The sequence below is a fragment of the Scleropages formosus genome, chromosome 14, assembly GCF_900964775.1.
Source record: "Scleropages formosus chromosome 14, fSclFor1.1, whole genome shotgun sequence".
NCBI classification, from domain to species: Eukaryota; Metazoa; Chordata; class Actinopteri; order Osteoglossiformes; family Osteoglossidae; genus Scleropages; species Scleropages formosus.
The window spans coordinates 16835119-16861570 of record NC_041819.1 but is presented as its reverse complement, the minus strand read 5'-3'; the positions used below and the strand labels follow the sequence as shown (position 1 = coordinate 16861570).

Sequence of the window (26452 nt, the reverse complement as noted above, 5' to 3'; positions counted from 1 at the left end):
GTGCTCCGGGTTAGGCTTCAGCTTGCCGCAACCCCACTTGGGACTAGAGGCTTCAGACAATGTGTGTGTGTTTGTATTTGTGTTTTAGGAGGCTTTGTCTTCCTGAAAAGCTGGTCTTATTGACTAGTCTCTATCAATGTATGCTGCCTAGGCCAGTTCAGGAAGTCTACTGATTATATGACATATTTTAACAATAAAAGGTCACTTAATCATCATTATTAAAAAAGCAAACATTGCTTTATTTCATATACTTGGGGCTTGGTGGGTTAACACACATCACTTTGGCTCTGCAACAAAATAATTTCTTCTAAAATAAGGGAAGACAACGCTTGAAGTTGTTAATTAAAAGTAAATATGCTGGAAAACCTGTCAAAACGTATAACTTGACTGTTGAAAGTCATATGAAGAGTCAGTGTGTTCCACAGTATGAATGTTTTGAAATGCTATTTCCACCACCAGTATAAAACATGTGTCGTCCCTGAATGATCCAATAGATGTGCATTAATCAAATACTTTTTGATAACGTCTAAAGAGAAACTTGGCATAAACTATTTCTGATGTATTTATCACCATATAATCATGAGTAGCTGACTGATGACAAGTGCAGAAAAAGAAGGTGGCCCCTATTCCACCTAATTCAAACAGAAGCAGGTGGCCTGTTGGCACATAAATGAACATGTATAAGTGATAAAATGTCCAACATGTATGCAGAATTTAAATCGACATCAGCATTATGGTCTTGTGACTGGAATTTCATTAAAAGTTAAATATTAGCACTATAAACATAATTTATTACCCCAACACCCTTTCGTGGATTCATTATAGTCGTATCCTGAAAGGAGGAGCTGTAGCTGCCTGATTAACTCTTTCCATTCAAAAAATGCATCACAGAAATCATATAGACACACACACACACATTTTATGAACTGCATGTCCCATTAGACATTGCGGGGAGCCAGAGCCTAACCTGGCAACACAGGGCGTAAGGCTGGAGGGGGAGGGGACACACCCAGGACAGGATGCCCAAGGGGGACTCGAACCCCAGACCCACCGGGGAGCAGGACCCAGTCCCACCCACTGTGCCACCACACCCCCTCAGAAAGCATATATTTAAGAGAAAGTCTTTTCATTTAGTCTCCAAACGCCACTCTTCTATTAATTCACCAATTATATATACTGACTTGTCCAGCGCAGGGCTGCAGTTGTCCAGAGTCCATCCTGGAATGACAATAGATCCTGTTCTTTTAAATGCCCCAATATATCCAATCAATCTTTATCTCTCTGAGTTTGATTAATTTATCCAATAATAAGTAAATCCAAAAATAAGTAAATACTTAACGGTCTCTCACATATGCTTTTAATTTTCTTATTGTGTAATGTAAAACGTATACAAGTGCAACTACCATTCTACCATTAATACTCCACAACTGCTTTCAGTATTGTTCTTCAAGTCTTCAGAGGTGGTGGCACCAGAGTAACAGGACTCAGTTTTTTATATTATTGATTTTTGTCCTTGTCTTTTATAATCACAAATTTCACAGGACCGCAGTACGCGTGCAGAAAGGCATCCTTGAAGAATTATTTCAGAGTTCATTGTCTACCTGGCTTTCATTGCGTATTGTAAAGGCGGAACCTTGGAGAGCAATCTTTTAGTGCACAGAAAACCATAAAACCATGTGGCCTTGTTTTAACTTCCTGCTGTGTTCTGACAGCCTGACTAGGCAGATATGTCCAAACTCATTCTTACTTTTTCAATGTTTTTTATATCACAGCTAATATGGAGAGAAGAACTGTGTAGGCAAAAACAAGGAACGTGTTTTGTTTTGATGGCTTTATAAATCTGGCCAGGTCATTCAAGTATTACAGTCGGACAAGGGGACTGAAGTGGCTGTTCAGTAGGCGCCGTCTCAGGATGCATCTGTTCTGTTTTGTCCCAAGGGTAGACTGTCGCCTGCTCCCATACAGCCTTCTCTGCAGACTAATTATAAGTGAAATATTGGTAATATTTTCTGTACTGTGTTCATACTGAGAACATTCAAGTGTCGTGCAATGTACCATGCCTCATGGACAATTCTGCCTATGTGCTTTTGAAAAAAACAAAACAAAAAAAATCCTCATTGCTACTAAATATGATAATAAAGCAATAAATTAGAGCTCTTCGGGGGATGAAAAACAATTAAATTGACTATTAAATCATAGCCCTTCCTTATTGGAAAATTGATTAGGCTAATAATGGATGTGAGGAAATTTAAGCAGAAATGTAATAAAAGAAATGTTTCGGCATTAGATTTAAGTCATCTGCACACAAAGTAGCTCTGAACTCTGAAATGAGAGTTGTATGTAAGATTTAATATAACTTGGGTACTGAAATGGTTAAAACAGCTTTTTTGCAACTGTTCATTGCAACAAAGTTCAATGAATTACAGTGTGAAACAGTGTAAGTATATAGGACTGTTTCTTCCTATTTTCCACAGACTACTTTTACCTTAATAACCATATAAGTCTGTCTGTATACAAGTACTGTATGTGCTAAATAAATAAATGTAAACAAATATCAAAGATAAGGAAAAAAACCGCTCTTTTCCGAGAGCCTAAGAGGTTGCAATCATTTAAAAACTTTTTCCAACTAATTACTGAAACTAGATCATGGCAAGAGTTTGCTTCTGAAAATAAATCCAGATGCCCTAATTATTCAGTCTTGTTAAGAAAGGACACTGTGTTTTCAAAAAGGTTTGGCATGTAATGCAAATATTATGTTATTCACACACAAAGCTAATATATAGCTCATATACATGTTCCCAAACTGTAATATGAATTATTATTTTTTTCACTGACACGTTTGTCTATGGCAACTTACCCCAGAGTGGCTTTTTAAGATAATGCAATAATAAAAAATGATATTTGAGGTAACATTACGTTTTGCTCTGTATGCTTTCAGGAACTCTTAAATATTAATTTGTGTGATATGAGAAGAGGAATATTATAGCACACTTGAAATATTCAAATGGGTGCAATAATATCCAAGCAGACTTGTGGCTGGCGTATACAATGGCCCTGATTGTGAGGGAACCAATGTTTCAAACGGCGGCGTCAGGCTGAATTAATGAAACAGAATAAAAGCACTGGCCTCTTTGTTCCCATGTGTTTATTGCACAGGCAGCGCTTCCCTGATAGTGCAGCTTTCATCTGTAAATGCATTTATTAAATTGATATCTGGGAGAATGGCCGCCACATTACACAGTCGATAGGGCCTTTCGCCCGAGCGATAAGCGGCCCGCGTGCTCTCCTGGCAAACGCGACACCATAATCACTCATCGGCAGATCAGGCTCACAGATAATGGAAGCGTCACACAAGCCTCGTGGTACTCATAAAAGGACCACCGACTCCGAGCTATTCGTATTTCTATTATTGCAATTATCAAACAACAAACACAAAGGAAGAACATCGAAAGCAGGATGGAGGAAGAAAAAAAAAAAAACTGCTTTTAAGGTACACAAAGAAAATCCAGAGCGTTTTGGTCTGATTTTGACAAGCTGATCTGTCAGCGCTCCATTTCCTCTCTCCTTTTTTGAAATATCATTTCAATCACTTCTACCTGAGCATGCTTTACTCAAGAGGCCCACGCTAAGCGGCCTCTGTCTGTAGCTAGCAAACGGGTGTGTCCTCACTGCATTCCGGTCATTATCGTTTAATTTTGCTTCACTTTTTTTTTAAAAGCTCCTGTTGCTATATTTATTTCCGGGTAGCCTGAAGCTACAGTATGGTAATGTCCTGTGGCTGCTGCCAAGATGTCCGTCACGTCCATCCCGATAAAAAGCCGTGAAAAACCGAGACGGCCCTTTGTACAGCCGGGCTGTAAATACCTAGCAAGCAGTTACGATAAATGCTCTGTTGCACCTGATATTCATTCTAAAAAGGACACTTTTATTCCTGAGTCACTGTCCTTCAGTTCACAGCTAAGCTTTGCCCACCCCACCAAACACCACACAAGTGCGGCATCTTAATGCCTCCCACATGACAGCGCGATCAGAAAAGGAAGGCGGAGCTTTCGCAGTGCCGAATCCCATTGGCCGGGCAACGAAGGCTCTCGGCGAATAGTCACCGCTGGGGGGGAGGCGGGTCGACACAGCAGCTCCTGTTGCGGATGTTGCGGGAATATCAAGCAGGCCTCATTGATATTCCGGTACACTGCGAGCCAGCTGTGCCACATTTCTGATTGACACTGTGCACTGGCGTCCTCACCCCCTGCCGGATTCCTCAAAGGCAGTAGCCCTCCATCAAAAACCCATAACGTGTCACTTCAACTTACTTGTCCCTGTCAGTGCCACAATTGTATTTCTGTTCTGTTTTGTTTTTTGATCCTCTGCCGTGACTTGACCTCCAAATGACAGCAATATGCCCCCAAAGACGGCTTTTCCTTTTTTTCGCCCAACCGTACAGCAATGATCTGCATCAAACTGTCCTAATACCTACTGAAACAACGTACAATTGACAGAAATGATGAACTTACATGGGAAAAAAGGAAAACCACGACACGAAGTAAAACGAAAATAAATACTCCTCCTGAACACAAAACAATTTCAGTGAAATGTTATAAATCAAGTTGGTTAATGTCAATTTTGTCAGCAGATTTCACCACACAAAAAGAGCGCAAATAGTTACTGAAGATATTCTCGTGAAGAGAACTCCCGTAAAACGTACTTCTTAGTACCACTGACTTACATTTCACTCATTTATATTGCCAAACATGCTAAATCTTTGAAATCATTATTGCTTAAAAACGGAGAAAATCAAATTCAAAGTGTGGCCTCACTGTGTTAGCGTTGCACGTTCTTACCGTTTCCTCTGGGTGTGATTTTCCTTCCGCAGTCCAAAGACATTTGTTAGCGGAACTGGTGACTCTAAAGTCCTCTTACTCTGTGTGTGTGTGTGTGTGTGAGAGATAGTGGGACTATCCCCTGGATACTTCCCAAACAGGTAGCAGACCAGTGCTCCAAAGAAGCAATTATTAATAATGGATGGGTTCTGTTGTTCTCTCATTATTGTAATTTTTTACATGCTGTTATTTTATTGTGCTTTTTTTGCTCAGATTTTCTTTAAATGTACCTTTTAAAAACTCATTGGTTGCAAAATGCTCTACAGTTGTAACCCATGTATCTTGCTTCTTTAGTGTAAATCACCCTGAGAAGCTGCTTGTTAACATGCTATATAAAATAATATTATTATTAGTACACTACAGAATAAGGCAATTATACTAACAGCTCTGATCACTGATAATCCCCCCCACGATGAGCTACTTGTAAATTATCATTAGTGATAAAAAAAAAACATCATTTATAATGATATATCCTACCATGAGAGTCCAATGTGTTTTATCTCTTCAGGTTCTACGTAAGGCTTTCCTTTGCCTTTTGAACTTTTAGCACCTTCTTTAAATCTTGTTTTAAAACAGTCAATTCTGCATTTGTTTGAAGCATTATACTATCAGCTACATAAGATTGTTTGGAATAACAAAAATAATTTATATAATCACCGTTATCATTTTCCTGAGTTAAAGAATTAAATATCTCATTCAAACCCTCTTTCTTAAACAAATATAAATGGACAGTGTAGTTTTTTATAACACATACCAGAGATTGACAAAAGCTATGGGCAAACATGGCACTCAATACATCTCCAATCTGGAGAAATAAATATATGACATCAGTTTGGACGAGAGTTAAATTATTTTACTGAAATTATGTGGCTACTTACCATAATCCTGTGACCTGAATGGAATGACCTTACTAACCAGATGTGCTTTAGATTATGAAGCTGTTACGACCAGAAACTTCTGTTACTAAGAACAATGATGATCCTTTCGCTAAAATGCACTTGTGCCGCATAAGCTTGTTATTGTTTATTGTTGAAAACAACGTTTTAGGTCAACCGACAAAGCTGCAATCAGAGCTATTACTACGCAGTATCTACTCAGGATTGCCACCAATGTGCTGTAAAGCTATTATTATTCACCTCTCCTTATGAAACAAAAGGTCAACCTGGAAAACAGGGTCTTACATTAATGATACTTCTGCAGGTTACACTTTTGCCTGAATTTTCTCTCCTTGGGTTTGACAGGTGTTAAATCATGTTTTGAAAAACAGTCACATTCATTTTACAGTAACATGTAAGAAATTGAACATTTTATTAGTTACTTCTCCCTAGCAAACTGGACTTGTGCCTTGTAGTGTTGTGCAGTAATTCCTGACCTCTACCGGAAAGGTAATTAAGACAGATCTTTGTTGTTGGGAACTGTACTGATCACATCTGATGATAATTGTAAAGGTCATCAAGATACAAAGAGTTCTAATCTATCATGTGTCATCTGATCAGATTCATCTTTCTTAAATTGCTCATCAATAGCCTTTCTCAATAGCTTTATTTGTCTCACTAAAACACTTTCTAAAAATGTTGGAAACATACAAGGCAAAAGAAAATGACACACTTGAAATACACACACACACTGGTCACAGTGAGCCAGAGCCTAACCCGGCAACACAGGGCATAAGGCTAGAGGGGGAAGGGACACACCCAGGACGGGATACCAGTCCGTTACAAGGCACCCCAAGCGAAACTCGAACCCCAGACCCACCAGAGAGCAGGACCCGGCCAAACCCGCTGTGCCATCGTGCCCCCACACTTAAAATAATGTAATTAAAATTTTGTTGAAGTATTATTCAAAATACTGCATGCCCCCATTATTGAGGTTAAAGCTACACCAGCAGTTAAATAAAGTAACATTTTAAGTAGCCTTAAAAAGTAAAATACCTGATTAACACCATAAACAGTAATTATTGTACCAGATAAGATTGTGTTTAAATCTGTTTACCTAGATGTCAGAGATCTCCATCCATTTCCACAAATAAAGAGAAGCAGTCCCTATAGGGACAGGGGACAAGGTGGGACACACCTGGACAGCATCCCAGCCAGGTGCAGGGCATTCCCATGCATGCACACAGGGGGTGGATGTCCAGACCACACACAGACTGACTTCGTACCAGACCCAGAACCACAGCCCATGAACTATACAGTTAGACACTTAACCGCTGCAACACCATGCTGTCCTACAGAGATGTGAAACACCAAAAATCAGCGCACCACAAGGGACCACATGCTTGCACAGTTCAGCGAAAGGGTACAATTAATACACATTTTATCTGTGAAAGAATCATGTAGCTAATTTCTAGCAAGCATCATGAAAACATCTATGAGGCACAACTGCTTAATTATACATTACCGAGAGGGTTAGTATAATGCCAGCCCTTAGTGGGTTTGTGTACACAGTTTCTGTATCTGTTTCTGAGTTTAATCAACGGTCAAACTTGAATATATAGTTAGAGTGCTTGCCTCAAAATTATGTTTTAACTGTGCGTGCACAGTAACTGCTGAAAACAAAAGGTTGTGACAGATGCACCCAAAAACACAAGTTTTTTTTGCCTGTGAACATTTTTATTAAAAAAAAAAAAAAAAAAGCACCACGTCTACTTCGCCGTGCTGGATTCATAGAAAATAAAATTGAGCAAATAATTAGAGTTTATATAAATGCAACTGTAGGAGAAAAGTATTTGATTAAACCACTGGCCACGCACATCTGTAAATCACATAGCATATATATTGTATACCTGGCACTTGTCCCCATACTCCCTCATATACCACTTCGCTCTTTTGCTCAATGGTGTCCCTACGAGGGGAGCTCTGCAACCTTGCTCGAAAGCAGGTGTGCCTAAGCCAAGACAGAAAGCACACTAAGCATTCGCCCAAATTCGCAAACGCAGTCTAATACTTCTAACTACTGAAAAAAAAAAAATTCTGCCAACTCTAATCTGGCTCCACCTTTCAGCCACCGCCAACAACACTTATACTGAGATATTTATTAATGGAGCTGACAGTTCTCTAAAGCAACTTATACTCCATATGCTTATTTACCAAGGGGTAATTTTTAGTGGGGCAACTCAGAGCAACTACATTGTTCAAGGGCTATACAACAGGAGGATGGATTCAAACTGGGCTCATCTGGGTGCAAGATGAAGGCTCGAACCACTACACTTGTGGCCCAAACGTATGTAGATTGAGCAGAAATAACAGAAGCGACTCTAAATCTAATCCAGGAGGGCAGTGGCCCATTCTGTCCCTTTGTCAAAGCATATGCAACCTCTGGATGAACACGCCACGTCTGGTTCAGAGCACATGGTGGAACAAAGGGTTGTGTTGCGGTCATTTCAAAACTCAACCGCTCTGTTTACATTCATTAGTATGGTATTAACTCCCTCTGTAAATCAAGGGCAGATAACACGTAATGCAGAAACCTGTTATCAGAGGCTGGCTTCCAGGCCGCTTGGAGTGACTACAGCGGGATTTCTTTCATGTGTGTTTGTAATCCAACTGTGTTTCCTCAGAGGAAGGCTGTCTGGCCTGGTAAAAATGCAGTGAGGAAGGATTGTTATTTAATTTGATTAATGGTCCAGTCACACATTAACACCTCAGACCCTGTTAATATTTCTCACTTTCAGGGCTGCCAGAGATCTCTTTCCATTGCATTGGGTATCCATATTCTGCTTAGGTACAGTTTAGACTGATTCAATTTTAGCCCAGGGGCAAATAAATAAATAAATAATCTTAATGAAGGTGCACAGTGTTGTACATATTTTCAATATGCAGTATTTTACCTGATTAAAAGTTACTAGTGTCTGTGGCACTAGGTGCAAATAATAAAAGTACCATCAATGGCAGAGAGGCATTAAAGAAGTGGCACCACTATGTAATATTTACAATAATTTCCCATTTGAATTTTACTTAGATGACTTGGCAGAATGCCTAAACCAAACTGCCAGAGGACAGAGCATTAAAATATTTCTAAAATTCATTACTTTTGTACAAAAATTTCTTTGCAATGTAGTGAATGATGGCAATAAACATCATGCCCCCGGGATCAAGCTGAGCGACCGCACCTGCGGCTTGTTAACCCTGTCAGGTATAAAGGGAGCTCCGTAACCGCACAAAGGTGCGGATTCTTGCAAACACCTCCCTTCGTGGAGTTGTAGTATCAGCGTTTACTCCTTGCCTTAGTCCCTGCTTTGGGTTCTGATCTCCTGGCTTCTAACCCTCGTGTGTTCGCCTGACGACTGAGACTTGCTTCGCTCGTGTACCGATGTCTGCGCCCCGAACGACCCTCACCTGTCCCTGACCACTGTTTTCATCTGTCCCAGCGATCCCCTCCTGAAATAAAGCTGACCTGCACTTGGGTCCATTACTTTACCTCCTGTCTCCAGCCCGTCTGTCTGACAGAAGAATCTGCCAGTCGTCTATGGACCCAGCAGAGTTGGAGCGCCTGCAAGACGCGGTGTCCGTGTCACATGATCAGACCCTGCAGCAGATCCTTGAAACGCTCCAGAATGTGGTGCATAAGTCACCGATTTCCAGACCCGCCACGTCGCTCGAACTGGTCGCCATGAGAGCACCCCCCATGTCACCAGAAGTCACCCCGTGCCTGCCAGCGATGGGCCCCTAGCTGGTCACGCCCAAAACGTACGGCAGCTCGTCTGAGAAATGCCGGGGTTTCATCTTGCAGCGCGAACTGGTGTTCACGAGCCAGCCCCATGTTTATTGTTCTTATCCCAGGAAAATATCTTATTTGATTGCTCTCCTCACCGGACCCGCGGGCTGGACTGGGCTACGGTGGTCTGGCAAAAGTGGGAGTCCACCACCTACAAACGCTTCCTGAAGCAGTTTCAGGCGGTGTTCGACCACCTGCTGTTGGCACGCTCGACCAGCGACCGCCTGATGGTGATCCAGCAGGGGAACCAGACCATGGCAGTCTACTCCCTCGAGTTTCGGACCCTGGCAGAGAAGAGTGGCTGGGACCAGGCTGCCCTTTTGGCATCCTTCCGCCATGGGCTGCATCCTCAGATCCAAGCTGAATTTGCATACTGAGGGGAGGACTGGACCCTCGATCGCTTTATTGAAAACGCGATCATCGTGAATAACCTTGCATGGGATCATCGACCCCGCCCCTGGCTGCCCCCATTGAAAACACCGGCGGCTCTTGAAGCCCCAGAACCCATGCAGCTGGGACAGGGGCACCTCTCTCCCGAAGAGAGACAGCGGCGGCTCCGGGGCCAGTTGTGTCTGTATTGTGGACGGTCGGGGCACTTCCGAGTAGACTGCCCTGTGAAACAACCTGCTAGCAAACCCCGCTATGGCGCAGAGGTGAGTGCCGCCCTCCGCACTGAGACCCAGCTCACGGTACCACTAGAGACGTCCTGGGGGGCCTCCCGGGTACGGACTCACGCATTGATTGATTCAGGGGACGCCAGCTGTTTTATGGACGCAACCTTCACCCAGCACCACAACATTTCAGTGCACGAATGTGAAGTCACATGCTGGATCAGTGCCCTGGAAGGGCAGCTGCTGGATACAGGGGTGGTGAAGAAACAGACAGTGCCATTGTGGGTCTGGGTCAGGGCGTGTCACACCGAGGACCTCACGTTTTATCTTATACGGTCCACAGAGACGCCAGTGATATTGGGGTTCACGTGGTTGGCTAAGCACGACCCGGTCTTCTCCTGGAGCAAGGGGGAGTTAGTGGCATGGGGACCGTAGTGCGCCACCACTTGTTTGACCCTACCCTGGTGGGCCACTTCTGTGGAGGGCCCGAAAGCATCCAAGGCTTTTGTCGTGCTCAGGGAGCATCAGGACCTCGCCGAGGTTTTCAGTAAGAGCCAGGCGGCTACTTTACCCCCACATAGGCTATGGGATTGTGCTACTGATCTGCTGCCGGGCGTGTCTCCCCTAGGAGTAGGATCTACCTCTTGTTGTTACCCGAGCAACTGGCACTACAGGAGTACGTGAAAGAAGCCTTGGCCTCCGGGAACATTAAGCCGTCCACTTCCCCAGCAGCCGCTGGATTCTTTTTTATTGCTAAGAAGGACGGAAGGCTGCGGCCCTGTATTGACTATCGAGGGCTGAACGCGATCACGGTTAAATACCCACACCCCTTGCCTCCATTACCGCTGCTTTGGAACAAGTCCATGGGGCTTGAGTGTTTACCAAGCTGGACTTGCACAGCGCCTGCAACTTCATCCAAATTTGGGAAGGCAATGAGTGGAAGACCACGTTTAGCACCTCCTTAGGGCACTACAACTACTTGGTCATGCCGTTCGGCCTAGCCAATGCGCCATCAGTGTTCCAGGCCTTTGTAAATCATGTTTTGGCGGACCTGGTAAAGAAGGGAGATCTCATGTACCTTGACAACATCCTCATATACTCCCAGACAATGGACCAGCATGTCTGCCTGGTGAGGCAGGTATTAGAGATTGTTGGAGAACTGTTTGTACGTCAAGGGAGAAAAATGTGTGTTCCATCAGAAACATCTCCTCCCTCGGGTTTGTTCTGAAGGCTGACGGCATGGCTATGGACCCAAACAAGGTCCAGGCAGTCCTGGACTGGCCCCGTCCCAAGACTGTCAAAGTCCTGCAGTGCTTTTTGGGCTTCACTAACTTCTACCGCAGGTTCATCAGGGGTTTTAGCTCGGTGGCAGCCCCGCTGACGGCAGTGTTGCGGGGAAAAAGAACGAAGCTGGCATGGATCGAGGAGGCCCAGACAGTGTTTCAGAACCTCAAGGAGAGGTTCGCTACGGTACTGATCCTGCAATACCCAGATCCTTTGCTCCCGTTCGTGGTGGAGGTGGACGCCTCGGAAGTAGGGGTCGGTACTGATCCTTTCGCAGAGACAAGGTACTCCCCCAGAACTCCACCCATGTGCATTGTATTCACGGAAGCTGACTCCAACCGAGTGCAATTATGGCATTGGGGACTGGGAACTGTTGGTTAAATTGGCGTTAGAGAAATGGCGAGATTGGCTAGAGGGTGCTGAACATCCTTTTCTCGTTTTGACGGACCACCGAAATCTCGAGTACCTGCAAAAGGCACGGCGGCTGAACCCCCGTCAGGCATGCAGGGCCTTGTTTTTTACCCGGTTTAGATTAACCGTAACTTACAGGCTGGGGTCAAAAAACATCAAGGCAGAGGCCCTGTCTTGAGTACATGGCCGGAAACCGGAAAGGACTTTACCCGCTCCCTTCTTACCGGAACAGTGCGTGGTGGCTCCCGTAAGATGGCAGTTCCAGCAGGGGCTCCAGGTAGCCCAAGAAAAGGACCCCGGACCCACGGATAGGCCAGAAGGTAAGGAATATGTGCCAGTCCGCCTTCAACCCTCTCTCCTGAGTGGGCGCACGACTCCCCCAGCGGCAGGACACCCAGGAGGATGTACAGGAATACGTGGAGGCCTGTGAGACCTATGCACAGGCCCGGACCCCCACTCAGAAGCCCGCAGGTTTGCTCAAGCCCCTCCCTATTCCAGTTCGGCCTTGGTCACACGTGTCGATTGACTTCCTGGTGGACCTCCCGGTATCCCAAGGTAACACCGCTATCCTCACTGTCCTTGATCGGTTTTCAAAGTCCTGTCGCTTGCTGCCCTTGCTGCAACTCCCTTCGGCCATGGAAACCGCAGAAGCCCTATTTCAGAACATCTTCCGCCTATTTGGCCTCCTGGAGGACATCGTCTCCGATAGAGGCTCGCAATTCACCTCATGGCTGTGGAAGGCGTTCTGGCGGAAACTGGGGGTTTCAGTGAGCCTAACGTCCGGGCATCATCTGCAGGCCAACGGACAGGTGGAGAGATTACACTAGGACCTAAGCCGCTTCCTGCATTGTTATTGCAGCCAAAAACAACACCAACTGGCCTGCTTCCTCCCTTGGGCTGAATTTGCCCATAATTCCCTGTCTCACTCATCCATCAGACTTACCCCGTTTCAATGTGTCCTAGGGTATCAGCTTCCCCTGTTCCCTTGGCATCCAGAACGCACCGAAGTCCTCGCCACTGACGCCTGGTACCGGGACAGTGAGGAAACCTGGAGGTTGGTAGCAGCCCAGCTCCTCTGAAGCGAGCGCCAGTATAAGCAACAGCCGATCGCCACTGTCGCTGTATCACCTTCCATCCCGGCCAGTGACGGAAGGGTCCACCAGGGACCTGAAGCTGCGTCTCCTGTCCGGAAACTCAGTCCCCGGTACGTAGGCCCCTATCGGATCATCTGTCAGGTCACTCAAGTAACTTATCGCCTGTGCCTGCATAAGTCTCTCCAAGTCCATCCTTCCTTCTATGTCTCCCTCCTAAAACTGTATACAGTATCTCACCTCCAGGCCCCGCGAGATGCAGTGCCGCCTCTGCTGATGCAGGTAGATGGGACCCTGGCGTACCAAGTGTGAGAGCTTTTGGACTCCCGAAGGCGCCGCAGCCGTCTGCAGTATCTGGTGGACTCGGAGGGATGTGGCCCGGAGGAGCGCAGCTGGGTGCCGGCGAAGGACGTCCTGGACCCAAACCTGATCGCCACTTTCCACAGGGACCATCCGGACTGCCCAGCGCCTCGGCCCAGGGGGCGCCCCCCTCGGCACTGGCAGGCCACTGCGTCCTCCCGTAGGGTGGGGGGCACTGTCACGCCCCCGGGATCAAGCCGAGCGACCGCACCTGCCGCTTGTTAACCCTGTCAGGTATAAAGGGAGCTCCGTAACCGCACGAAGGTGCGGATTCTTGCAAATACCTCCCTTCGTGGAGTTGCAGTATCAGCGTTTACTCCTTGCCTTAGTCCCTGCTTCGTGTTCTGATCTGACGACTGAGACTTGCTTCGCCCGTTTACCGACATCTGCGCCCCGAACTAACCTCACCTGTCCCTGACCACTGTTTTCGTCTGTCCCAGCGATCCCCTGCTGAAATAAAGCCGACCCGCACTTGGGCCATTACTTTACCTCCTGTCTCCAGCCCGTCTGTCTGACAATAAGTTTTCTTTTCACTTTAGACCAACCCCCATGAAGTAAGAAGTGTTTATAAATTCTCTGGTCAGCAATTGTTTCCTCTGACTTAGTCAGTTTTGCCTTTTGATTTCAAAAACTATAGGGAGTCCTTGAATTGTAAAGTCTGGGTTACAAATATAATATAGCTACATTTATTCATTTAGCTGATGCTTTTCTCCAAACCCACTTACAATTATTTACCCATTTATACTACAGGGTAATTTTACTGTAGCAATTTAGGGGAAGTACCTTACTTAAGGGTCTAACAGTTAGAGTAGGGATTTGAACCTACAACCTTTGGGTCAAAAGTCAGCAGCACTAACCATTACACTACCAGTTGGTAACAGGGGTTGCTAAAAAGTGGTGTTGCCAATTTGACCAAACAATAATATGCTTTCATTTGATTATAGCAGAATGTTTATTTGTATGCAAAAGACAACTTTTTATTCCTTCCTTTGTTCGCAAAAATAGCACAACTGTATGCTAAATAGGTTTTCCCATACTGATAGGCATGCACATGGTTCCTATCAGACAGATCCTACCAAGTGGTGTGGTGGGGCTCCTGATCATCCTCTCAGCCTCTCTCAACTGGCGTCCCATTGGGCTCAGTACCGGGCCCCCTACTCTTCTCAATCTATACCTCTTCCCTCGGCTCTGTGATTGCCTCCCATGGATTCTCCTACCACTGCTACACCGATGATACTCAGCTCTCTACTCTACTCAGTTCTAAACTAAACTAAACTCTACTTTCCAGAGCTATAGACATTTCCTCGCTTGCTTTTCAGACATTCCTGCCCGTATGTCTGATCATAACCTAGAACTCAGTATCTCGTTCACCTCCCAGCTTGTCTGTCTTCCTGTCGAGAAATCTCTGTCAAACTGGCTAATTCACTCATTTGCTTACCTCATCGTCTAAGAGCCTGAGAGTAATGATCGACTCACGTCTGTCCTTCTCATAACGTACTGAAGTCACATCCTGGTCCAGCAGATACATCCTGAATAACATCCACAGGATGCACCCTTATCTCACAACAAACTCTTCATAACTCCTGGTCCAGACCCTCCCACCTGGACTACTGCTCACCCACTGCTTTGTCGCAGACATACTCTGGTGTACAAATTCACTGAACTCTAAAATCAAGTGTTTGCATCCAAAGTTCTCCTTCTTTTGATGTAACATACTCATTGTTTTACATATTTTTGTCTAAGATGTATGCTGATTTGGAGGAAAGCATGCGCTAAATAAATAAATGTAAATGTACTGTAATATTCTTTTACAAGCAAGCTTTACCTTAATGACGCCTTTGCTTCAAGCAAAGTACAACCTTGCAATGTCAAACAAGTAAACTTACAGCAATTTACTTTTTCACATGGCAGATTATTCTTATTGTATCAGGGTAAGTACCTTGATCAAGGATACAAAAGCAGGAGCTGGGATTCAGACTAGAGACCTTCTGATAGCAAGGTAACTGCTCTAACCACGACATCACATATTGTCCCCTATACATACAGAAAAAGGAATAAATCAGAAATACAGTTTGACACATAACACGTAACAGAATCCATTCTTTTTCATCTTCCCAATTCTCCCGAAGCACTTCTCAGAGATGCAGGACACTTGCAGGTTGCTTTGCTTTCACTCTACTGTCCAGTTCCTCCATACACATACTGCTCAAGTTACCTGTCTGTCCTCAAACTTTTGACTGGTACTGTATAATATTCTATATTTTATGCCTCAGCTCTGATCCACCAATTGGAAGAACACCTGTATAATATGCTACCCAGGTTCTTCAAGACGTTTGTGCTTAAGAACAGCAGAACTCCCAATTTACATTAATACTACGTTAAGTCTCAAGGATTATGCAAGTGTTCTAATAATAATAGGCTGTGACATCAGGCAGGTATTGCCTCGGGCCTTACCACACTTGGCCCTCGCTGTGCCTTTCCTTTGGTGCATCCACTCGCAATTTACACTTCACAAGGCAAAGAACCGGGCCATACTGTACAGTTCATCTTCTGTGTAGTATTCATCTTATGAGATATTTCAGTTCTTATACTGCTGAAAGATTACAGCAGTTGGAACAACTGTGAGGTGTGTCTCACACACACACACACACACACACACACACACACACACACACAAAAAGAGCTTCTCTCCCCAGAAACCCCAATGAACCGTTGCTTCATCTAAGACACACTCTGGTGTTGCCTCCACTCCTTCACGCCTTGGAAAACAAATTTGCCAGAATGCAGGATGTTATCGCCAAACAGAGGAAGGGGGACATGTCGATGCCTGACACACATCGCGGTGGGGCTAGCGGGAGAGCTGTTTGGCTATGCTGCCATAACAGGAGTCTCTGTTAGGTACTCATGAAAAATAAATATTGAGGTGTACGGAAGGAGCCATGCGTCCTGTTCATGGAAACCCAGTATGAATTCATTAAAGCACAGGCAAGGAAAACATATGAAACAACATAACAGGGGCAGCTGATAGCGTAGTGGTGAGAGCTGCTGTCTTGGAATCTGAGTGTCACAGGCTTGAATCTCCCCTACTGCTGTAGTACCCTAAAACAAGGTACTTCACCTAAACAGCTCCAGTAAAAATTACCCAGCTGTACAAGTGGGTAAACAGTGGTAGGTAGCTCATAAGTTGCTTTGTAGAAAAGCATCAGGTACAGGAATAAATACACACACACACACACACACATTTTCTGAACCGTTTCTCCTATACAGGGTCACAGGGAACCAGAGCCTACCCAGCAACACAGGGCATAAGGCCAGAGGGGGAGGAGACACACCCAGGACGGGATGCCAGTCCGTCACAAGGCACCCCAAGCAGGACTTGAACCCCAGACCCACTGGAGAGTAGGACCCAGTCAAACCCACTGCGCCACTCCACCCCCCAGGAATAAATATAAACCCATTATTTATCTCCATACAAACTCAGACATACTGTCAGTAGTCTCAGGTAGCCTGGAACTGTGTGGGTCATGTTCGCTCTCTCTCTTCCCAGAATCCCTCTCTTCCTGCCCTTCAACGAAAGTTTGTTTATCTGCGTTCATTCACTGTACCTCGGCTGTAAAATATTAAGGCAAATATTGTGTGTGACTGTTATGCTGAACATGCTAATCTTCGACATGCAGTCTTCTTCGTGTGTGGGTGTGTGTGAATTCATTAGTATTCTTTTCTGTGGTCAAACAGGATATTGAAATTGCTAACGTGTCACAAGACACTCATATTGCGTTCAAGCCATAAAAACAGTAGAAAAGAATCCTCTCTTGTACGACTAGCGGCCGCATAAAGTGATCTCGAGGTATGAAGTGTATGGGCATTAAATCCAGGCCACCAGTGAGACCAAGAAATGGGAACCTCATCCCATCTTCTCAAAAGTAATTGCACCAGACAGGTGGGCTTCAGTGACCGGGTGACCATGTATGGTTCGCTCACAGGACCTGGCAACACTTGCTCTGTAGTTCAAGAAGAGCAAAGAGTTTGTCCCATTCACCGCTGAGCAGTGGAGGAATGTGCTACTGCTCCAATGAGTCATCCTTTATGTTCCTGACAAATGGCAATGGATCAAGGAGTTTCACAACAAACAAGTCCTTTCGACAGTACTTTTGCCATTCCATGCATAGCCCAGCGCTACTCCTTCCTCCACAAGGCAAAGATGGTGAAGCACATCATGTTACTGTCCCGAACGATCATCTGGAGACACACTGTGTTGTTGTCCAACACTTTTTTGCACCTCAGAAAACAAATTTGCCAGAATGCAGAATGTCCTTGCAGACAACAAGTAGTACATGTCAATGTCTGACACGAACCGCATCCAAACTGATCATCTGGGGTGCGTATCATAGTGAACATTTTCCCTCCGTAGTCCAGCCCTTGATGACAAAAATACTCACATAAACAAAGCTTTTTCAAGAGCAGCACGGCTGTTTAAGAAGCGAAAAACTTAATCTCTGCTTAATCTCTGCATTTTGAAGGACATTAAGCAGAACAACCTCAGTACAACCTGGGTGGCTGGTCATTGCTGAGTGTTCCTCCACAGACCATGCACCTTGTATGAAATTACATGGCTTGGTAAAATCCTGAAACTCCATTGCAGCAAACTTGGAGACCTTCGAAAGTCCAACTTTTAGCATCAAGGCCTAAACTTTCTCCAAGTAAACGCATCCTGCGCATGACAGAGTACAACTGTATGATATAACATTTGCATGAATTGATATCACTCAAATTTTATGACCAAAGGTGGGCTGCATTATTTACTTAGAGCAATGATAGCTCATGCTAAACAAGCAGCACTCTCTTCAAAGCCTGCACCGTTAAGCAAAACAAACAGTTCCACATGAATGCATGAATTGTTCCTTCCCATAATCCGTTACAGTGTATGTCTATGATATAGAGGTAATTCAATATACTAAATTTATTTTGCATGCTCATTTAATTGATGCCTAAGTGGCCAGTATTTGCAACCCATTTTAAAACAGCCATAAAATCTACATCCCTATGTAAATGCCCGATTAAAGTCGAAAGGCAAATGATTGCTTAATTCTTACGTAGGCATAACACATTACCTTTGAGAATTATTTCAAGACAGTAATCTCCCCCCTTATAGGCTTTTCTCTGTCATAAAATTATCATTTCTCTGCTGCCAGGGAGAGAATATTGAATCACACTGCTGCATGCCGGGACATAAACTGGTGTGAATAAGGACTGGTTTCATCAGTTTTATGGTAAATCACAAGGATGAAGAGAAACAGAATTGTAATCTGAATGCAGAGGCTGTTTGACTCCAGAGAATTTTAGCATTTTCTCTGTTCTAGAAAGTGCAGCAAGTAAATTTGCTGTGCAGAAAAGAATGAATCAGAGTGTATGCGTGTGGGGGGAGGGGGCGCATCCTGCCCCGTCTGTGGGGCAGCACAGGACATTTTGTACTGGCATGCGAGTGCGAAAAGGGTGTCAAGTTAAGAGCTGAGGAGGAGAGACCGTCTGCTGGCCGCAAAGCTCGAGGTGAAACATGCGGTAAATCTGTATGCTGGTCTGAAGGAGTCCAAAGGTTCTGGGCATACCGATGGTTCTGAGACAAAAGAAAACACAACACGAGAGCACAACCCAGTTCCCGTCCTTTGCCACCCCTCTGATGTCTGCACAGATCTGTCTTTCATGCTGTGCAAGTTCATGTAAGCCAATTTCTTATGCTGCCAGTTTTATCTGGGCCATTTGCAAATATTATTGAAGTAAACAGGGTCCAGCTGATCAGCCGGTAGCTGTCACAGGAAATTGCGTTTTCGGTCTGACTGCTTGGTAGTTAAGGAACCAACTCTTCGCTAACTTGATCTTTAATCTTTAATCCTGGAATCATCCCTTTTAGCTATTTACATTCTGGAAAATGCACTTAAGTTTCGATTTGTTAAAAAACACAGTTTATTGCACTTACCTATTAACATTACAGCTTGCATGTGTCTTGGTCTGTATGTAGAGCCATTTCATCTACCGTATATTAATTGTGCTCTGGCCACCTCTTCTTTCATTATATCTACATGATTATAATATGTCTTTCTTAACGTTAGCTACATTATGATTAGATGTGGAGACATCTTTTTAATTATGACTTATTTTCATCTTGTTTGGCGGCATAATCTTCACTTTCAGCAATAAAAAGCACCCAGGGATCTTAATAAACCTGTTTCAGACTGAATTTCAATTGCATTAGACAAAACTGACAGATTAAGAAATTCCACAACATTACAGAACATAAGGAAACTTCATATCTCATACCTCAGGAATTCCTCTGGTTCCCCTGGTTAAGATGAAGGGCTGACTGCAAAGCCTGAGTCAGCACTGTGAAGGCCAGGGTTTACTAATCTTGTCTGCAGAGTGAGCCCAGAGGCCGCCTAAGCACCGAGGCGTCAGTCTTTTGTGTCCGAGGTCTGAATATGTTTGGGGATTTGTAGAATTATGACAGCTTATAGTAAGTCTTGACACCATCAGTGGATGAGTGGCTGACTGTGGTGTCTCATAGTCTGTGTCATATGTGAACACAGGAAAATGTGAAGCAGAAGATCTCATTCCTAGTTCGTGCCCTACCACTTGGGCAGGTAGGTAAGAACATGTCCTGTTAAGACAAACTGGTTTCAAAGTCACTACTCGTGTGGTTTCCATGCAAAGGGACAGTTCAGCAGTGGTTCACCACTGCATCTTCCACACATGTCGTCAAAATGCAAAACACAAGGAGAACATTCAAACCCACACACCCTGAGCTAGGCTAGAACCTACTCCCAAATGCACAAGTCCAGTACTACGAGACATGAGCGTGAACTTCTACACCACGATGCCACTTACATAGCGAGGAACCTCAACGTAAACCGTCTGCCGCAGTCTTACAAAAAAACAACAAAGTCCAAAACTGCTCAGCTATTCTGTGAACACACATTTCATACAGTGGTTCTGGCCTTTAATAATAAGAACAGCACAGAGAAAATAGTTTTCACGGCCAAGGAGAACACGACCAAGAATTTTAGAAACCAGAGTTCCCTGACAATACTGTACAGATGCTGAACTTCTGGCTTTACGTTGAATATAATGGAGAATTGGTACATGCAGCGTAAATATTTTACAAATAGTTTTCTTCCTTTACCTAATTACAGTGACTGTGACATTTGAGGGCAATTTAATTGCTTCTTCTGTAGTGATTTTAGGAGGGGACCACAAATTGATGTGGCAATGGCTCACACAAATCTGATTTCTTCTTCTTGTTACTGTGCAACAAAACTTACACTTTAGCAACACACTTTTCTACATCTTACAGGAATTCTACTGCTGAAGACGACACAGGCAAAAATGTAATAAATAATTCACATTGTACACATGCCATTTCCCTTATATAAACTGCCAGTTTCCTGTATTCATGAACAGGCCTGTTATCCTCATTAAAACTGGTGAATGTGCATATATGGCATTTGGGATAATTAATGCAGGGACAGATGATCAGTGACTGCAGCATCTCCTTGCTGAAACCAAGACACTGGAATAATGTGTTTGCCTTGCCACTGCACCTTAGGGCATCATTTATTCGAATGGATAAGAAGAATTCAAACATCTATTAGCAACGTTTTATCAGGTGGCATCTTTTAAATCGTGTATGCTGGCAGTATGTCAAGAAATCTAGAGGCGTACAGAGATGTTTTCACATTTTTGTCTTGTTGGTTTTTATACATAGTTTATCCTTGATACCAAATTTAAATGTAAACTGTTAGATTTGCTGTTAGTTTATCTACGTGCTGATTGCCTGTCTGCAGATGCATTTCAGTCTGGTGAGGTAAACCTGGTTCACTCTTTTGCCGCCTGCCACTAATACCCTGAGACTTTGAAGCTGGCTGGAAATAGGAAATCTGGGTTGCTTAAGTTCTCATTAAAGATACAGAAAGGAGCTCAACGGCGTTATTAACAACCAAGAAAGGCATGGGGTCCTCAAGACGACTGGTGCCCCGAGCTGCTTAATGAGTCATAAATACCCCCATCAGTAGAGCCAGCTTGCCTTGGAAGTCCAACATCAAAAGACTAGGCAGTACCAGCCGGGGTCTAAAGGGTGCCATCACCAGCACCAAGCACAGGCAGCAAGGCGACTGCTGAAAAACGAGGTAAAACAAACATGGCAACCTGAGAAGCATACCAGCTGCCCCAGTGTTTGCTACAGTACATGCAAGAGACTTGAGCAAGGAAACGCTCCAGAGCTCCGAGGCCTTTTGCAGGATTTCTGCAAGCCTTAGGATCCAAAATATTACCCATTACGACAAGAAGATGCAAACAAAACTGCCAAGTAAAAACGTGCAAATATCGGTTGGTTTGAAACGATATTCCACCATGTTCCTAAACGGGTGTTCGGCAAATTCTGGTTTAAAGCATGATTCCTGTGTACAAATCCAACACCATACCAAAGTTAAGCTTTGACATTACTCTACTGGGATGAAGGTTTAAAGCAATAAAGCCACTTTGCACAAGCAGGTATTCCTAGTATGATCAAATAAAATGTCCACAACTGAACACGTGTTTGGAGCCCTGCACAAGGACCAGCTGAATGGTCAATAGGAAAAAGAAAAACCCTCTCAAGCTGCTTTCCCTGCTGTTCCTTTTCCTCAGACCACAGAATCATGTTCTAACAAAATTTAAAGAATTCACTTTAGCAAACCTAATTTATTCCCAAAAAGCCCGTATTGCTCGGCGTCATGTTTTTCGTCCCCTGATCAACCCACCTGACATGACAACAGGTATGCCGCTGGGTTGTTCTAGCTTTTACATCTAAACACCTTTTTAATAAGAGCATACACGTTTCTATAAAAAAAAAGTGAAATTCACTTTGAGAGGAAACAAAAATGATTCCTAGTGGTTCCTGTGAATTGACCAGTGCAGCCATCTTTTGGGGGGATGTGTCACAAACTCACGGTTACTAGTGGAGGTGTATTTAATATAATCATGTTCTGTTGTGGGGCATTTGCAGTAATGTTGGGTCGATGTAGATGCCATTTGCAAAAAGATGTAGGTAGGTAGGTCACAGGCAATTTTTTCTTTCTTTGCTTTTTCTGCCCTTTCACAGCGCACATCGGAGGCCACCCGAGGGACGGCGCTCCCACGCGGACAGCCGCGGGACGCGCGCAACTCGCCACGTGCACGACGTTTTTTGCGTCGCGTCGCGTCGAGTACGACGCGCCTAAGCGTTGACTTCCATCATGTTGCGCGCGTGTGACTCGGGAGCCGAGCGAGCCGCGGGCAACAGGTGAGCCGCGCGCGCTTACCTTGCAGTCCTCTAACCGCGATCTGACGGAGTAATCCTCTGGTAAATACTTGAGAAAGAGGAGCTCGAACTCCTCGTATTTTTCCTGAGCGTGTTGGTCCAGCCTCATGTACGCCTGGATGCAGGAGCCGCACACGTCCTCGTCGTCGTCCAGCGCCACCCGGCCGCTCGCCAAATCCCACACCATGTTCTGGAGGCTGCAATTCAGGCCGTCCGGCTCGGCCATGCCCACGAGAAGGTCGGACATAGTGTAGGAGTCGCAGAAGGACAGGCTGAACGCCCTGAAGTGCGCGAGCAGCGCGTGCGGGGAGAGCGCGGACCTGTTGTGCGCCGCGAGCGCGACCCAGGAGCCCGCGCCGCGCCAGTGCAGCGCGGCGCACGCGGACTCGAGGCGCGAGCTGCTCCCGGCGTCCGCGCACGCGGGGTCTCTCGTCGCCGGAGCCGCCGCGTGGCTGTGGAGACCGTTGTTTCGCACCGCGTGGCCGCCGCCCTCCTCCTCGTCGGCGGCGGCGCTGCCCCACGACCTGCGGCCGCTACGGTCCTTGGAGAGCAGCTTCACCCCGGCGCACAGCCAGAGGTGGTCAGACAGGAGCACGGTGAAGAAGAGCAGCGACGCCAGGGACATTCGCCATTTCTGCGCCCGCTCGGAGTCGGCGCACGGCTTGTCGCTTTGCTCGGGTGCACAGCAGATCTCTAACGCGGCGTCATCTTCCCTGCGGTACATCCAAGCACCCCTGATCATATTTCAGGGGGGATGCAAAAAAGGCGATCTCCGCTTGCTTTTTTTTTTATTTTTCAATTTTTTAAAATTTTTTTTATCCTCCTCTCCAATTTTGCCTCCCCCCCCTTCCCCCAACAATGTCACCTACCTCCTTCGCAACATGATGTTGAGCAGCATTTCTCCCCACCGCCCCTCCACGCACAGAATAAGAAAAGCAACTTCCCGAGCTCTCGTTTTCAGCGGCATCCGCCGCAGAGCGCAAAGCCGAAGGTTCCTTCTACGTCCGGGATTTGTGCGCGCGGCGAAGCTGTGCGGAGGAGCATCCTCGCGCGCGCGTCCTGCAGCGCGTGGCGGGCGCGCAACAAAGCAAAGGCGTTTTTCTCTTTCGCCCTCTTGTTGTTTCACTTAAAACCCCTCATCTGTCGTCATCTCTCGTCGGTGCATTCGTGTTTTCATTTCGTCGATGTTTTATTCCGGCGTCTCTGGTGCAGGAAGTGGTGCTTGCTTCCCATCGTCCCGATTCGCTTCTTTCCGATGCTCCCTGCGCCGCTTCTCAGTCTGTCGCCATCTTCAGCTTTGCAGAGAACACCTTGAGATTGATTTTTTTTTTTTTTTTTTTAATTGAACCGGGTGCCTCGAAGCGCCTGCGCGCTCCCGTCCTCTCCGTGCTTGCCGCCTCCTTTCACACTCGCTCCTTCACCCATTCATTCCCCAACTTTCATTCATCTTTTTTTTTTTCTCCCGGGCACACCTGAGTTCAGGGGGAGGCTTGAAATGAATAGATCAACCGCAGTCCCTGTACATCGAGTTTGCACCATCCATGCCCGTGGCGAAACCCCCAAAACAAGGGCATGACATGTCCGTTCTGAAAGCCACTCTCCATCTGCATTATAAATATTAATATTCAGTGCTGAACGGACACCTTTGTGCAAGGTGACTGAAAGTGCCACATCATCCATCCATCTGTTGTCAATAACCACTTGTCCAGCAGTCACACACACTCATTGACCCTCATACAGATGAAAGGCAATTGAGAGTGACAGCTGGTTGCATTGTGGTTGGAGCTGCTGCCTTTGGACCTGAAGGTCACAGGTTCAGTTCTTACTTTTAGCTGTAGTTCACTGGAAGGTACTTATCTTAAATTGCTCCAGTAAAATTACCCAGCTGTGTAAATGGGTGAAAAATTGTAAGTACCTTAACATTGTAAATTACTTTGGAGGAAAGCATCCGCTCAACAAATAAATGTGCATTTTTGGATTGTGGGGGGGCGTGGTGGCGCAGTGGGTTGGACCGGGTCCTGCTCTCCAGTGGGTCTGGGGTTTGAGTCCCGCTTGGGGTGCCTTGTGGCGGATTGGCGTCCTGTCCTGAGTGCCCCCCCCCCAGCCTTTCACCCTGTGTTGCCGGGTTACGCTCCGGCTCCCCGTCACCCCATATAGGACAAGCGGTTTCAGTTGATGTTTTGGATTGTGGGAAGGGAGTGGGACACCTGAAAGAGACTCACATGAATACAGACTGAGCCCGAATCAAACTCGCAGGCAATTTTTAGAAAATGAGCTTTGCAATGAATTATCTATTCATAGAGCAGGGCATTTTTAATGCATCAATTCACTGTAAATATTTGGATCAAGGAGAAATGAGATCTGAGCCAACAACCTTCAGAGAACCAAGCACCAGTTGTACCCAACCCTAACCCTACTTGCTCCCCTGTCATCTATCCTGTTGATAGTGCACCAACTCAGCCATATACGGACACCCCTCTACTTACGTAAATTTGACTTATGCAAATCCGGATTTATGTAAAAAAATTCCTGGCATGCACATTATGGATAGCGCTTACACAAAAAATTTGAAATACTATATGTTAAGTGCAACTTGGCATAGCCAGACAAAGCAGGAAGCTGTATCTTCCCAGTTCTCGTGTGTTTTTAGCCGTGTACACATCTCCTCTCGTTAGTGTAGTTCTTTTTTTCCCATATTTTTTACCCATTTCATTATTCACAATGCCTGGTGGTAAACGTGCACTTGAGGGATTCACTTACTGCTGGAACTCTGTCCACATTTAAAAACCCACCTACGGACTCACTTCGACGATAATCTACTAAGTTCACGTAATGTGTAAATGTTCATGCACTATAAGTTTGAGATCCTGCCTGTTAAACAATGGATAAACTTTCACACAGCAACTACTGTAATGTAACATAATTGTTTCTATATATATACATACACACACACACACACATACATATATATACTAAACAAAAAATACTAGTAAGGAATTGTCAATATTCAGATAAGGCTTTATTCAGCCACTCGTGTGATGTACATCGATTCATATGGTGGTAAGAAAGACGTAACTGTATTGCAGAATCACGCATCTGCATCTAAATCTCTCTTTCTGCTAATGTAATGCACACGTATTTTTTATTTTTACATTGCTTTGGAGAAAAGTGCCTGCTAAATAAATGCATGTAAATAAAAACAAGAAGAAAACAAGAACCGTCTCGCAAGCGTACAGCAATCGATTTGGAGATGAGACTGAAAATAATTAGGAAGTATGAGGCGGACAAAGATTATCGTCTATAGCACGGGAACCAGGTTTAGCCATATCGACTATAAATACGATAGTGAAGGACGCTACACGTATAAAGGAGCATGTGGAAAGAACAGGTAGCATGAAAGCAACAATAATAACGCAGAAATGTCAAGATGCAATAACTGAGATGGAAAAATTTTTCATGTTGAATGGTGGGGCAGCAGGAGGAATCCGACATACGTAAATTTTGACTTACACAAGGGGTCAAAGAACGGTCTGTTTGCATAAGTTGAGGGACGTCGGTAATTCATTTTACAGCGATTGCGGAGTTCTCATTTCTGCTGAAAATATAGACCAGTTTAGCAACCAAAATCAGACTTTAAATGTATTACTGAATAAATGACTCAGGTGGCCTAATTAATAAACCAATGTCAAGTGGACTTGAGTCAGTAATCAACAAAGGCGTGACAGTTTTCTCATCAAAAAGGCATAATTAGAGACAGGACCTTTGCTAAAGCCG

General features: G+C 45.0%; 1 protein-coding gene across 2 annotated transcripts in view; it reads right to left on the bottom strand.

The window, feature by feature from the left end:
* nalf2 (NALCN channel auxiliary factor 2) overlaps positions 1–24351 on the bottom strand; it is an 85437-nt gene extending 61086 nt beyond the window's left edge. Inside the window, exons 1-2 of one of the 2 annotated variants that reach the window (XM_029257728.1) lie at positions 23548–24351; positions 22680–23391 (exon numbers count right to left, since the gene is read on the bottom strand). In XM_029257728.1, the coding sequence (XP_029113561.1) occupies positions 22680–23391; positions 23548–23645 (810 nt within the window). In that variant the 5' untranslated portion in view covers positions 23646–24351. Of the gene's footprint in view, positions 1–22679 lie in introns of both variants that reach the window. The other variant, XM_029257729.1, reaches the window with a different exon arrangement.
* Positions 24352–26452: the final 2101 nt, after the last annotated feature.